General features: G+C 36.1%; 1 protein-coding gene across 1 annotated transcript in view; it reads left to right on the top strand.

Moving 5' to 3' along the window:
* Positions 1–15,477, top strand: part of IFT57 (intraflagellar transport 57) — a 60,772-nt gene extending 45,295 nt beyond the window's left edge. The window contains exons 7-11 of the mRNA XM_060010606.1: positions 8,936–9,007; positions 9,796–9,927; positions 11,415–11,477; positions 13,286–13,352; positions 14,646–15,477. Coding sequence (XP_059866589.1) covers positions 8,936–9,007; positions 9,796–9,927; positions 11,415–11,477; positions 13,286–13,352; positions 14,646–14,824 — 513 coding nt within the window. The 3' untranslated portion in view covers positions 14,825–15,477. The remainder of the gene's footprint in view (positions 1–8,935; positions 9,008–9,795; positions 9,928–11,414; positions 11,478–13,285; positions 13,353–14,645) is intronic.
* The last annotated feature ends 351 nt before the right edge of the window (positions 15,478–15,828 follow it).

The raw sequence follows: 15,828 nt of genomic DNA, 5'->3' as shown, positions 1-15,828 counted from the left end.
CATATGTATATGCAGTTGACCCAGTTTATTGAAAAGGTTATCCTTTTACCAGTGCTCTGCTTTGTCATAAAAAGAGAACATGCTTGTGAGCGTCTGTATCTGGACATTCTGTTCTATTACATCGGGCTATTTGTTTCAGTGGTATCTTTTAGATTTTCTTTTCTGTTTATTTGTTGCTGTTATACAAAAATACATTTCTCTGTGTGTGTATATTTGTATACATCTTCAGCAAACTTGCTAAATTCACTTATTCTAACCGTAAGCCTGTAGATTCTTTTGCATTTTCTGTGTATACAATTATATCATCTGCAAATAACATCAATCTCATTTCTTTCTTTACAAGCTTATCCCTTTTATTTCCTTTATCTTGCTTGAAATACCTAGTCTGTGTTGGTTATAAGTGACATTAGCAGGTGGAAAGCTTTCAGTATTTCAGTTTTACCATTCAGGATGATGTTAGCTTTATGACTTTCACAAATATCATAAGGTAGATTAAGGAACTTTCCTTTGGTTCCCAGTTTGCTGAGTTATTGTTACGAATGGATGTCAAATTTTTTCAAGTGATTGTTTTTTTTTTTCCTTCATCTATTGAGATGACCATTTGACTTATCTCCTCTTTTTTTCTCTCTTGTTATGGTGGATTATAATGGTTGATTTTTTTTTTTTTACTCTCTCCATTTTATTGCTAAACAATCAATATATTTGTTAACAAGCAGTTGACTTTTATGCAATAACATGTATTGTTGTATGTCAGGCCATAAATGTTATCATTTACAATATAGCAAGGCAAAACCAAAACACAAATAAATGAATTTTTGTTAGAACAAAATATATTAAATATATTCAATAAAAAAGCAAAGTGTTTCCACAAAAAGAACTTTTACTCCCAAATGAGAAAGAAAATTGAAGCATGAAAAAAGCTGAGGAAGGAGAAGGAGGTAGGCTTAAAGCAGACACAGTTTGTCACTGGCTGTGAAAGTTTATGGTGCTGGTTTTTGTATGAACATATGTCTTCAGTTGTCTTCGTGTACTTGGCAGCAATTCCAACAAGTGGAAATGCTAGATTGTATGGTAACTTTATCAACTTTTTGAGGAAATACCAAGTGTTTTCCACAGGGGCTGTACCATTTTACATTCCTACCAGCAAAGAATTTAGGATTCCAATTTCTCCACATCTTTGTTAAAACTTGTTAATTTCCTTTTCCTTTTTTTAAAAAAATCACCTTCCTAGTGGATATAAAGTGGTATTTCATTGTGGTTTTAAAACTCTTCCCTGATGACTAATGATGCTGAGTATCTTTTCAAGTACTTGTTAACTATTTGTGTATCTTCCTTGGAAAAAATGTCTGTTTACTCATTTTACTCACTTTTACTCATTTTTTAAATTGGGTTGTCTTTCGTCTTGCGTTATAAGAATTGTTTATATATAATGGGTACTATCCCATTATCAATTATATGATTTGTAAACATTGCTTCCCCTTCTGTGGGTTACCTTTTCACTTTTTTGATGGTTCCCTTTGAGCCAAAGTTTTTAATTCCAGTGAAGTTCAACTTATCTGTGTTTTCTTTTGTTGCTTGTGCTTTTGATGTCATAATTAAAAGGCCTTGTCTAATCCAAACTCATGAAGACTTACACCCATTTTTTCTCCCAAGAGTTTTCTAGTTTCAGCTCTTATATTTAGGTCTTTGATTCATTTTGCGTTAATTTTTACATTTTGTGTGAAGTACAGGTCCAAATTCATTGTTCTGAATATGGATATCCAGTTGCCTCATGACTATTTGTTGGAAAGACTGTTCTTTTCCCATTGAATGGTCTTGGCCCCCTCGTTGAAAATCAGTTGACCACAGATACGTGGGTTTATAACAGTATTACTCATAATAGCCAAAAGGCAGAAATAACACCAATGTCCATCAATTGATGAATGAATAAAGTAAACATTGTATATCCATACAATGCAATATTATACAGACATGAAATAATATTCAGCTTTAAAAATAAAGGAAATCCTGACTTTTGTGACAACATGGATGAAGCTAGAAGACATTATGCTAAGTGAAATAAACCAGACGCAGAAAGACAAACATTGTATGATCTCTGTTATAAGAGGAATCTGAAATAGTCAAATTCATAGAAGCATGTAGTAGAATGGTGGTTGCCAGGGGTTGGGGATAAGGGGAAATGGAGAGAGATGATTAAAGGATACAAAGTTTCCATTATGCAAGATGAATACATTCTGGAGATCTAATGTAAAGCAGTATGAATATGGCTTACAATACTGTATATAATGGTTGATTTTTGAGTATTAAACTAACCTTGCATTTTGGAATAAATGCAACTTAATCATGTTATATTACCTTTTTGTATATTATTGGATTCTATTTCCTGGTATTTTGTTGAGGATTTTTATATCTGTTTACAAAAGATATCAATCTTTAATTTTCTTGTTTTTTAGGTGACTTTGTCAGGTTTTAGTGTAACACTATGCAGTTCTTGTAAAACAAGTTGGCAATTGCTCTCCCTTTTTTTCGTGTTCTCTGGTAGAATTCATACAAGGTTGCTGTTATTTCTTTCTTAAATGTTTGAGAAAATTCACTGATAAAGCCATGTAGGTGTGGCTATTTCTTTGTGAGAAAGTTTTTAATTATATATATATGTTTATCCTAAAATGTTTTAAATATATTTTTTCACTATACAGTTGATATATAAATACATTCTTATAAAAATTCAAATATTAAAGATAAAACTAAAGTCTCCTTTAACCATTGCCCCATTAAAATTTTTAGTTCTGGCTTTACTGCATTTCATCAGGGGAATGACATAATATGATATAGTGGTCTTTGCAGGTTTAGGCTCTACCACTGTGTGGGCTTGGGAAGCCTACTTTAAAGTAGCTGCATCTCAATACCCTCATAAAGTTTTTAAGAGAATCGTATGTGATGATGTACGAACAGTGCTGAGCATAGTGCCTGACACTTATGAAGCCTTCCTTGAATGTTAACATGGAAGTTGTTGTTATTAGACTTAAAAAGATATCAAAATGGATGTGAAGTACATAGGATTTCCTCCCCAGGGTGATCTTGAAAATCCCTAGAGAAAGTGAATTCAGAGCTGAAACAAAGGCCTAAGAAAATTAAGGCCTAAGATGATTAAGAAAAAAGGCCTAAGATGATTAAGAAAAAAATGGGTTAGGCACCTTTAATGGAGGGAGCCCATAAAAGCCCTTGTAAATATTTTTATATTCATTAAAATAAAACTGCAAAAGCAGAACAATGAATTAAGATTTCATCACTAATTATTCATAACAGAATTGAGGGAGGAACAGTAAGAATAGAGGAGAAAAGTGGGGTATATGGCAGAAGTTGCATTTTGTGATGGACAGCAATTCAAGGCACGTCAGAGCCTTGGGGCCCTGCGCCTGCCCTTGGGAGAGAGGCAGGGCCCCTGCTGCCAGAGTCAGCTGTGCTCTGGCATGGACTTTTCGTGAGCCCAGGAGAAAACCATCCCAGTACACATGAAGGTGCCTTCCTCAGCTTTTCTGTATCAAGAGTCCTTTGGCACTCTGCCTCTCCACACATAAAGAAGCTCAAACTTGGGTGAAAAAAAACCTGAGAGTTTGACATTTCACAAGTTGTAAATTAGTGTAACTTATACACAGATAGAAGTTCCATTTGCCATGCTTAGCTCATGTTTCAGTCTGTCTTTCCCCTGCAGTTTCAGAGAGGTACTTTAAGCACTGAGCTGGAGATCCAGCCAAAGAAACAAAATGTCTCTGTGTCCGCAAAGGAAACTGTTCAGGTGCTGTTCTGTTGAAGGAAAACCCAGAGATCCATATAGTCTTCCAGTCACCTTAACTTCTGCGAAAAGATCTCATACGTTGTGATTTTACAGTATACTGTGAATCACCATCTGCAGAGATGTCATCACAATTCTCCAGTTTCTGAAAAAGGGAGATATATAATTTGGTGCTAAAGAATTTGGAGCCAGGAGGGGAGTTATAGTTCAACAATACCTTTGCCATCTACCTCACAGGTGACAGAGAGAATTACACATGAGAGTTTGTATGAAAGGATTTTTAAAAATAGAAAGTCTAAAGAAATGATAGTCTATATCGTTATTAGTCTTCTCATTTCCATAGAGAGGAAATGTGCTAGATTAGGTGAAAAACTCAACTTCAACAGAGATCAGAAATGATGCTTAATAGACACACACGTAGAGCACTTTGGGATAGGTGACTAGTAACCTCCAGTGGCCCATGTGGTCTCACTTGATATATAACAAAAAGAATTCTTGGTTTACCTTAGATACTCTTTGGTAGTTCATTTTATCATAAAGAAAAGCAGCATATAGTATGTGGGAAAAGCACTGGTATGGAGTGCTTTCCGCTTTCCAGACATAAAACTTTGGAAAGGTCATTTAACCTATCTGATTATTTTTTGTCCCTCTAAATTGTGTATATATACTCAGTTTTTTGGTATAACAAACCACCCCCAAATCACAGTGGTTTACAATAAGAATAGCATACATTTATTCTCACTCAAGATACACATCTGCCAAAGCGTGGCACAGCTGTGGCTCTATTCCAGCTATGTTCCATGTTTCATATTCCCAGACTTAAAGGATAAACCCCTCTGTGGGGCATGCCTATTATCATGGCTGAAAGAAAGGGCAAGAGAGCTGGTGGATGCCTCTTACAGCTTCTGCACAGTCCTGGCATAGGCCATGTCCATCATCATTCTACTGGCTGAAGAGAAGCACATGGCCAAGGCCGGCATCACTGGAGCAGTGAAGTGCAGTCCTCCCACAACCAGCCAGCAAGTCACATAACCCTCTTACAGGGAAGGATAGTGGTGAAAAGGAAGGGATGAGAATATGTACTTAGTGCTCCAAATCTTTGTGAGTCTCAAGTAAGGAAAGATGTTTAAAAGTGCATTGTAACCCAATGGATTCTCTCTTATTTAAGAATAGTTATTATTAACAGTTCCTTTTACTGTTACTTATTTGGAGGATCAAATCCTTACATATCATTAAAACCTATATTCTCCATTCTTACCACAAACGTTTGTAAAGTTTTTAACCATCTCAGTTGCAGTTTTTTAAAAGCTGTGTATTCATGTCTTTAAACTGTTACAAGTACAGTCATTTATGTTCTCTGTTATAACTATATTAAACCCCTTTAGGAAACGTCTTGGGCACCCAGAAAGTTTTTGACATTTTTTCCCCGGATGATTAAAAGTGACAAAATTCTCTTATAGGAAATTTGGAAAATGTTGTTAGGATGAGGAAGAAATTAAAAACACCAGTATTCAAATCCCTGTGTTAATACACACATACAGATATACACAAATATTAATTTTTACTAAATTAGACAGCTAATGAATATACTCTTTGGCAGTGTTTTTCCACATTACTGTATGTTGTTAACATGCATTTTTTCTGACTATGAAATATTTGGGGGAACATGAATTTAACATTTCAATATGCAATACTAATGTATTTAATATGCAATCATATAGAATTATAAAATCCAGTAATAAAGCGATCACTTATGAAACCACTACCCAACTTGAGAACTAGACCATTACAACATCCTGGAAGTTACCTATGTGCTGCTCTGCGGCTGCCCCTTCCCACCTTTAGGTAACAACTGTCCCCTGGTTTGTGTACTGTCATTAGCTGCTGCTGCCTCTTCTTCTTCGTGTTTGTGTGTGTGTGTGTGTGTGTGTTTTCACATATGTGTGTATCTCCAAATAGTGTGTATCCTTGAGTTTTACTTTGAGCTTTATAAAAACGGTATCATACCCCATTATTTTTAGGGATGAAATGAACATTACAAAATTAGTTGAAATTGTCCCTCTACTGTTAGATAGAGAGTCTTCTGCTGTTTTACACAGAACTTGTACATTGATCTTTGTGTGTATCCCCAATTATTTCCTTGGAAATAATTTCTAGAGGTGAAATTGCTGGGTTAAAGGGTAAGAACACTTTTAAAGCTTATATAAAAATAGCTGTACATCAGGAAGTGTGTCCACTTAGAAGATTTTAATGAAACAAACATTCAGATTTGCCTGATGGATAATTATAAATCATTACTAGCTTTCCACTTTGAAAGGCAATAAGAATACACAGTGTTCCAGTGGCTTATCAAATTAAAAAGTGCAAAACCAAATTCCTCAATAATTCAGACTCCCTGAAATCTACTCTGTTCTTGTCACACTGTGATATTACTATCCTCTCAGTTCCTCAGACTAGAAACCTTACAAACATCTTCTCTCTACTGGCCCACCTCCACTTCAGCCACCCCTCACTTCCCCTTAGTCAATAATCAAGTGCTGCTAGTCTGTGTCTGCAATGTCCCTCGAATCCATCCTTTCCCTTCCATTCTTACAAGCGCTGCTCTAATTAACCCCTGCTAATCTGTCATGTGGACCGTGACACAACCTCCTAACTGGTCTGCTATCTGTCTTCAGTCTCTTGCCTTTCTAATCAGTCCTTCACTCTGTACTTTCCCAAAACACAGACTTGTCTTTAAAACTGAAACCAAAAGTCGTTGATAGCTCTCCATTATCTACAGGATAAAATCCACACTCCTTAATTAAAGCCCTTGATCTAATTCAACCTACCTCTCCAGCTTTGTTTCCTTGTGATTCACCTTCCACACCCCACCCCAAGAACTTTTTGTGTTATATTCTAGCCAGCCTAGGCTGCCTGTTCCCTATATACTTTCCTGTTTTTCTTTGTTCTTGTTACTCCCTCAGCCTAAAATACCCTTACTCTCCCCCTCCTTTCCAGTGTGTTGAAATGCTACTCATGCTTCAAGGTGCCACTGAAATGCCAGCTCCTCCGTGGAGCTTACCATCAACGTAAATTATCATAGTTATACTTCTTAGATGAGTCAGGCATGTTTTCTTCTCTCAAAGTACTTTGAATATCAAAACATGAAAAAAATACATTTTTTACATTTGCTGGATAGAAAATAATGCTGCGTAGAAAAAGCAGAACACAAACTATTTTAAACACATCAATTACAATAAATTTTAAAACTATATAATATATGTATAGATATATATATATGTGTGTATGTTTATACATTTATATATGTATATATACACACATATACATATATATCGATTGACAGAGACAGAGACCGATAGGAATACTTGAGTTTGGTGTTTATTAAGCTTCTAAAATTCTTTTTGGAATCAGGCAGGATGAGTACTTCTTTAAAAGATTAACATAATGATACTTGTTAGGTTTATTATCTTTCATAAAGATGCTTGCTTGGGCTTAAGCAGGTTTCCATTTTGAAGCTTAACCATATTAGGTCTCGTCGCAGGAGGCCAGCCAGTTGCTTCTCCTTCCTGTTTCAGTGTTCACTGGCTGAGCTGGAGGGGCCTGTTTCCTGGCCGCATCTGTCTAGCCGTAGTCACAGGTGGTGAACAGTCCCCTCAACTGCAAAATGAAGGCATTGCTCTAGATGACTGTTAGACGGATGAGTAGGTGATCTTCAAGGTCCTTTCCACGCTCTGTATTCTGAGATACTTTCCGCTCATGAGACAGAAAAATGCTTAAGGACAAAGGAAAGTGCTGTTTGTTCTCTGCTCTAGCTCTTTCACTGGTGTCACGCAGCCAATTCCTCCTTTTATTAACTCTGAACTGCCAAAAGGTACTGCATGGGAATTAGTGCATTTGGCTTCTGATCCAGGTGTACCACCACCTCTGTGGCCTTGGGTGTGCCCCTTTCTGTCGCTGGGCCTCTGTTTGCCTATCTCTGCAATGATGAAGGTCAGGCTAGATATTCTTTGAGGTTCTTTGCAGCTGTAATGTAATTGTATAATTGGTATGTGTGAAGTACCCAAGGATTTTTTTACCCTATGGTCACTGGCCCACGTTGCAAAGTTAAGAAGTCAGTAGAATGGGATTATTCACAAAATTGTTTTTCCTTCACTAAATAGTGTAGATAGCAAAGTGGAGCGTCAGGGCATGCAAGCAGATGTGTGTGATTGAGGGATATCCTGGCTCCATCACTTACTCCAACTCACCTTAATATATTTTCTCTTCTGATGAGTATTTCTCAAGTCTTAAAATTGTTACCTTTAGTAATGTAAACCAAAACATTTTGAGGATCTTTTGTAGGAAATTAAAATGTTAGATTAGAGAGTTCAAATATGCACACAGGGCTTCCCTGGTGGCGCAGTGGTTGAGAGTCCGCCTGCCGTTGCAGGGGACACGGGTTCGTGCCCTGGTCAGGGAAGATCCCACATGCTGCGGAGCGGCTGGGCCCGTGAGCCATGGCCACTGAGCCTGCGCGTCCGGAGCCTGTGCTCCGCAACGGGAGGGGCCACAGCAGTGAGAGGCCCGCGTACCGCAAAAAAATATATATATATATATTTATATATATATATATGCACACAAATTCAGATCGGTCTAGCAGTAGTACAATACATCTCAAATATATGAACTCTAACTATCATTACAGACTTCCTTTCTTAAGAAAGAGATTCCAAAGTCCAAAGAAGCGTCCCACTTTAATTTCAAGGGACAAGCTAATATTTGATATATGTTACTTGATTCCAGAGTTGCTTCTGGCAAACATAATTGTTACTGTTTAAACAGGTATTTTTTTCTAGCAATTAGAATTTTTTTCATTTTGATGGGTAGTCATAACTATTAACCACCAGCAGTGCAGGGATAATTTACATTCAAATTGTGAGACATCACTCTGTGAATACATAAAATAATTTAGATTTATTTAGAACCTTTTATCGTAAAGTGCTCTACACACATTTCTTTACAATCTGATTGCAAGCTATATATAGGACTCTCCTACCTGAAATAGGGCAGCAACCAAAGTAATTAAAATAAAGGATACAACTTCAAAAAAGTAGTGGAAATGTAGTATGTTTTACTTGTTCCTGTATGCTCTTATGCCTATAGGATTGGAGAATCCATGTTGACCAAATGCACCAGCACAAAAGTGGAATTGAATCTGCTCTAAAGGAGACCAAGGTATGTGAATTACTTCAGATGAGTACATGAGTACATTTACTCATCTGTGTAATACCTATTAAGAGAGAACATGAAAGGAAAAAAGACCCAATCCTTGCCCTTGAGGAGTTTCCTGATTGAATGTACCATATTATGTTTCAACAGCCCTAACACTTAAACCAACTAAAGAAAGGTAACTGTATAAAAGCAATATGATATATACCTAGTATATTATTACATACTCTAGATATATAGGTAGGCACATTAGAATCATTTCATCATTCTTTCCCCACTGAATCTCAGGGGATAACAGCATCAGCCCAGCAACGCCTAGAACCTACAGCTTCCCAGGCTTGCTGCCCTGCCAGAAATAGGGACTTTTGGAGAATACCACAAAGAAGCAAAGCTGGAGTAAGAAGTTATGGGTCCCAGCCTAGAGCTATAAGTTTAATGATCTACTTCCAACTGGAATATTCCAGTCATCTTTGAATTGTGCTATAAGAAAATTGTGTTATTCCCGTACCTACTTTGATTGTGGACTTTATATAAAGCACATTCCACTCACATATATTTTAGATTTGTGTAAGGACAAATAAATTGACTAACACTACCAGGTGCTTTTTTATTTTAACATTCTGCAAAGTGTGACTAAAATAATTTTCATTACAGACTTTTTTGTTGCTGAAAATTTCAAACTACTTTTTCATTGGTGGTTGAGAATTTGTGAGATGAATTGAGGGAGATTTAACCCATTTAAAACTACTTTTGAAGAATATATTTGTGAATTCTCTGTCTACTAAAATTTCTAGGGACTTTTGGACAAACTTCATAGTGAAATTAGCAGGACTCTGGAGAAGATTGGCAGCCGGGAAAAGTACATCAACAATCAGCTTGAGCACTTGGTTCAGGAATATCGTGCAGCTCAAGCCCAGCTGAGTGAGGTAACTGAGGAATGATATCCAGGGTTCATTCCGATTAATGACCCTAATCCCTAAACTTGACACAGCACTTTTTTTTTTTTTAAGTTTTTGGCCTCACCCCACTGCATGTGGGATCTGATTTCCCCGACCAGGGATTGAACCTGCGCCTCCTGCACTGGAAGGCAGAATCTTAATCACTGGACCGCCAGGGAAGTCCCGACACAGGACCTTTCATTTGAGAATCATGAAATACTTTTCACAAACAGCAGCACATTGATTCTCTGCCCACTTTAGGAAGCAAATACAACTTGTCATCTCCATTTTACATGTGATAGAAATTATCTCCTAGAAGTCTTTAAATGTATTTCTTCATTTGATTTAAGTAAAAGAAGTCATATTGCTGAGAAACATGGCTTAGAACAGGAACAGAGTGTCAGGACACCTGGTTTTGTTTCTAAGTCTGCTGTTAATTTACTGTCTGAGTAGGAGGAAGTGGAATAGTATGCATTTACATGTGTCAGGGAGAAAAGACATCCTTGCCATTGTGGCTTACAACCACATAATAAGGAATATGAAAGCAAGACACGTTCGAAGGCAAGCAGTTTAATTAAATGAGCAAATTTTTTAATCTTTTCAAAGTTTCAGAAATTCTACCAAAATAAAATAAAACCTTCAGCCTTTGAAAGCAGCAGTGCTTTGTTCCAACAGTAGGGATCTAAAGGCTTTCCTTTGGGATTTATGCCCCCTCTTCCCTGATGTTGAGGAAGACTACTAATGTCTTCCTCAACAACTGCGAATGTCAGTTGAAGGCATATTTTTTTCTTTCAGCAGACAAGGTTAGAAGGAGAAAAAAATGGAAATAAACTTGAGATACTTCCATACTTTCAGAAGTTCTCAAAGACCAAGCAGAAAGTAACCTTCACTGTTTTATTATTTGTTTAATTAGTTATTCACACATATACACGTCTATTTGCAAATGTTTTTACTTCTAAAATGCTATAAAAAGTCTCTGATTAAAGCCACCCTGTATCTCTCAAACATTGATATTAAATAATTGATTAAGTTCGTTCCCAAGGACATATTCCATATTGTCATACTGTTTGTTAATCCTTATTACTTACTGACTCTGATGCTGTATTATGATTTATTTTTTAGAACATGTTTTCTCTGCATAGCACGCAGATTAGATCGACCAAGAGCCGTTGTCTAAACTGTTTAGGAGTGGCTGAGGACAGTTTTTATTGTGAACCATGCCCCTGTGAGTTACACAATTATTATATGAAGGTTAAGGTAGTTCATCGTTGTATAGTGCTCTTGTTAAATACATGGTGCCTATGAGGGACATAAAATAGCTACCGTTAAAATGTCACTTTTCACAATAGTATTCACAAACAAGGAGGGGCGTTGTCATAAAATGATATGCAAAAATTACAAACACAACGAGGTCATATTTAAGTCATGGGCTTCTGTTTTGAACTTGCCATTAAACAAAATGTTTTCTCCCTCAGGCAAGGGAGCGTTACCAGCAGGGAAACGGTGGAGTAACTGAAAGGACCAGACTCCTGTCTGAGGTACATACTGTGTGCTCCTGCCAGATTCTCACCTGTCAGCGGGGTACCATGGTTCAGAGCCATGAATGGTTTAATCTGCTACTGCCGTGGGTTGTTTCCTCTAGTAATTGCCTCCTGTGGCTCTTAAATCCTTTCCTTCAGGAGAAAATCCCTAAATTGTCTTATCAGTGAATCAATTACCTATTTATATACTACTTGTTTCCACAAAAATGCCTGAAGTTGTTTTACTAAATGTAACATAACACATGCTCATAATATTAGCACATTTATAATCTTCCTTAATCTTTTTTAAAACATAATTGTAATTAATATATAGAAGAGTAGGTAAAGCATTGACTTAAATATCTTATAATAAATTTTAATGTTAGTCTTTAAGATATAAGATTTGTTTTTAGTGCTTGTTGTTAGTAACTTGTGTGTGATCCTGCGTATTTCTCTGTCCACAAATTGGGAATGGCTTGTAACCCTTTCCCTTCTAAAAACTTATGGAATATTTACATATAGTGTATTTATTTTCATCATCTTGCAGGAGATGTAAGACCTAACATATAACATACTACATGAATTATATTAGTAATACATATATATTATATATTAGATCTTACCCATGTATATTTATATATGTATATTAATAATATATACTCCCATTTTTCACTGAAGAGCTGAGAGGAAAAAAAACCTTACAACAAGGTCAGTAGCCAATATGGGACTAAAGTCCAAGATTATCTTTGGATACAATCAAGTATAATTGTCACAAATTTTTCTGTATAATAGAATTAAGCTTCTTTTATGGAGATTATTTGAAGAGTAAATAGTTATTTTAAAATACTAAAAATATAACTTTAGAAATATTTAGACTCTAACCCCGTGGTGCTTCTAGGCAGATAAAACATTATACAGAAGTAAAGTGCTCACTTATGTTAGGTAAATTAACACTTGAAGGGAGTCCAGGGAACCATTTAGTTCTTTTGGAGTATGTAGTTATCCCCAGTTGTAACATTTCAGGTGCCTGAAAGAAGTTAATTTGCTTTTACTTGGATGAGCACTTTATTCCCAAGGAAGTTTTTACTCACCAGCATGATAAAAATAAAGCCTACTAAGTTACGATTATGGTTTCATTCTAGATCATATCAAAATTTTTCAATTTTTAAAAGATATTTTCTACATACATTTATGCTAGTTTGGAATTTATAGAGGCTATAGGAGTATAATTTTGAGTATGATATAGAGTACAGATTAGAGCCAATATAACAGCCCAGTGTGCCTCTTGGAGTTCATGGATTAGATAAAGTAAAGCAGTTAGAATATTTTTATATATACCCATATGGTATAAACGTTATTTTTAGTGTCCTGTAGAGGAAAAGGTGGCATATTCTCTTATAAAACTGTAATATTAAAGATACGTAGTAAACTTCTAGAAATTTAAAATCTTTTTAGGATGTTTGTGCTGTTTTAGTTAATAACTGATCATTAGAGACTGGCATGGTAGATGCTATGAGATAATTGCAAAGCTTGAGTGCTTGATGCCTAAAAAAACAACTTGATCGTTTTTATTCTATCATGTTACAACCTGAGACAGTCAATAAAAGAATAATTTGGTGAAGTTTAACAATAGGAGCACTCTCAGAAGATAAAAAGCTTTTCATGTCTGCATACTTTATTATTCAAATTATGTCCAGAATACTGCTAATATCTTTGTATCCCTTTATGTATGTATTATATCTGAATTAATTTTTAATACATCATACAAAAATTTTGAAAGTTTATTAAAATACAGTGCTCATGAAAACTTTTGTTTTCAATGAAAGGTTACAGAAGAGCTAGAAAAGGTAAAACAAGAAATGGAAGAAAAAGGCAGCAGTATGACTGATGGTGGTAAGTACACACTCATTTTAAGAAGAAAATGAGCAAAAGAAGAATATATCTTTAAGAAATCTATTTTTTAAAGAGGTATTAATAAATAGGAAGGCTGCTTTTTAAAATGAATTTGTTTGAAGGGGAGGTACATGGTGCAAAAATGAGGTCTGATAATCAGTATACTGTTTTCCTTATAAATGAACTGAGAAGAGTCATAATTTTTTTTACTATCATTTAGGATTTTTAAAAAAATTCAAACTGTATTAATTCAGAAATAGAGTAGGAGATAGTTAAATATGCACTTTGTTATGCCAGTTTAAAAAAATAATATTTTGTTCTGTTTTCATCAAATGAGCTTCATTATTCCATTTTATGTACAAAAAAAGCACTAAGTGTACGCCCAAACAGCGCAAAGGTGGTGATGTGATGACCTTTTTTTCCCCTCTTCCCTGGGGAAAGGTCAAAGACTGGGCAAGGGTCAAATAGAGAAGAATTAATAATCCTGCAGTAATCATCCTCTGTTGTGAGCTAGTTACTTTGACATGGCCCAGTGGTGATTGCCTAAGGCCCTTCGTTGCTCTAGAAAGATTTTCTAGAGTTCTAACAGAATATACTGAGTGATCTTTCAGAAGGTGATGTATAGGGGGTTTGTAGAATGTTTGAATGAGCCATTAGCTATGTCTTAAAGGTAGTTCTTCCTTCTCTTTTTCTTCCATTGTATCCCCTTTTCCTTTAGATAAATATACTAGCCCCTTAAAAAATATTGAAGACGTTCTTGGGCTTCCCTGGTAGCGCAGTGGTTGAGAGTCCGCCTGCCGATGCAGGGGATATGGGTTCGTGCCCCGGTCCGGGAAGATCCCTCATGCCACAGAGCGGCTAGGCCCGTGAGCCATGGACGCTGAGCCTGTGCGTCCGGAGGCTGTTGCTCCGTAACGGGAGAGGCCATAACAGTGAGAGGCCCGCGTACCGCACAAAAAAAAAAAAAAAAAAAGTGTGTGTATATATATATATATATATATATATATATATATATATATATAGAAGACATTCTTAAACACACCTTTAGCAACTCTTCCTCTAGAAAAGAAAGGAAGTTCAGCCTCAGTACCTCAAATGCTGCATCATTTCCCAGCCTAGAAATCTCAGGTGTTTAAAATGCCACAGCAAAACTGTGTGAATGTCAGTAAATTGTTGGCTGTGTTTTTAACCCCACTTTTGGCTTAAGACAAAGTGAGGAAAATGTCATACCATTCTGTAATACACTGATACTCCAAATGGACATTTTTATTCCATGTTATTTTCATTCTGCAGCTCCTTTGGTGAAGATTAAACAGAGCTTAACGAAGCTGAAGCAAGAAACTATTCAGATGGACATTAGAATCGGTGTTGTGGAACACACATTACTCCAGTCAAAACTGAAGGAGAAGTCCAACATGACCAGGGACATGCATGCCACAATCATTCCAGAATCTGCAATAGGCTCTTATTAAAACATATCGTTTTTCAGGCTTCTGATTAGTTTTTTTATATCAAATCATATTTCATGTTGCATAGACTTCAAAACACAGTTATTCCTTTAAAAGCATGTTGAACGGGTATTTTTTACATATATACGTACATATTGTATGTGTGTATACATACAATGATGATTATGGATGGTCAAAGCCTTTGAATTGAATATAATATTTAATAAAGTAATGAAAAATTCTCACTTTCAAAGAAGCTTTCACTAATCATTACATATGTTAAAGCCCCCACCTGGTGGCTCACTGTCCTTATGGTTCCGTGCACTTGAGGAAGAGGTACATGATGCCAAATGTGTAGGGCCCGTGCTTTCTGCAGGTGCTGCCGCTGCTGTCAGCACATGGACCTTTGACATAAGCCTGGCCCCTTCCACTGGATCCACACACAAGTACTTCTGCACCCAGAGGCAGCCAGTGATGGCTGGGGATTCTTTCCAAGAACCCAAACTACCCTTGCCTCAGCTTTATGGTTACCTAAAATTACATTTTTTAAAAAGAAAGCATCAGAAAAATCTTCAGTATCTTTATTAACATTTGAAGTTTATTATTTATCACAAGCATTTCATGACTAAACTGATTTTATATCTTCTATGATCTAAGGCCACCTAATAAAAAATAAACATTTCAGTCGTGTTTGGCTTTGCTCCTATAGTGATGAAAATGTATATACATTTCTCAGTTCTACTTTTTTCTTTGGTATCAGCTATACTAAGGAATCATGTTGTAGCAGAAGGAGAGACAGCAAGTCATGTCAAGATCAACCTCCTGATGCTGGTGATCTTTACTTACATGTATTACTGAGCAACTTTCTAGTCTGGGATTTCTAAATTGGTGAAATAAGTAATATTAGAGTGACCAACTTGGAACTGGGGGAAACTGGTGAGATGCACTCAAACCACAAGATAGTCCACATTTATTTTTTGAAAAGAAGGGGAAAATAAATTTACCATGTGATAAATTTTGATAAGAAT

The sequence above is a fragment of the Delphinus delphis genome, chromosome 4, assembly GCF_949987515.2.
Source record: "Delphinus delphis chromosome 4, mDelDel1.2, whole genome shotgun sequence".
In the NCBI taxonomy this organism is placed as follows: domain Eukaryota; kingdom Metazoa; phylum Chordata; class Mammalia; order Artiodactyla; family Delphinidae; genus Delphinus; species Delphinus delphis.
This window is presented reverse-complemented; position numbering and strand designations above follow the sequence as displayed.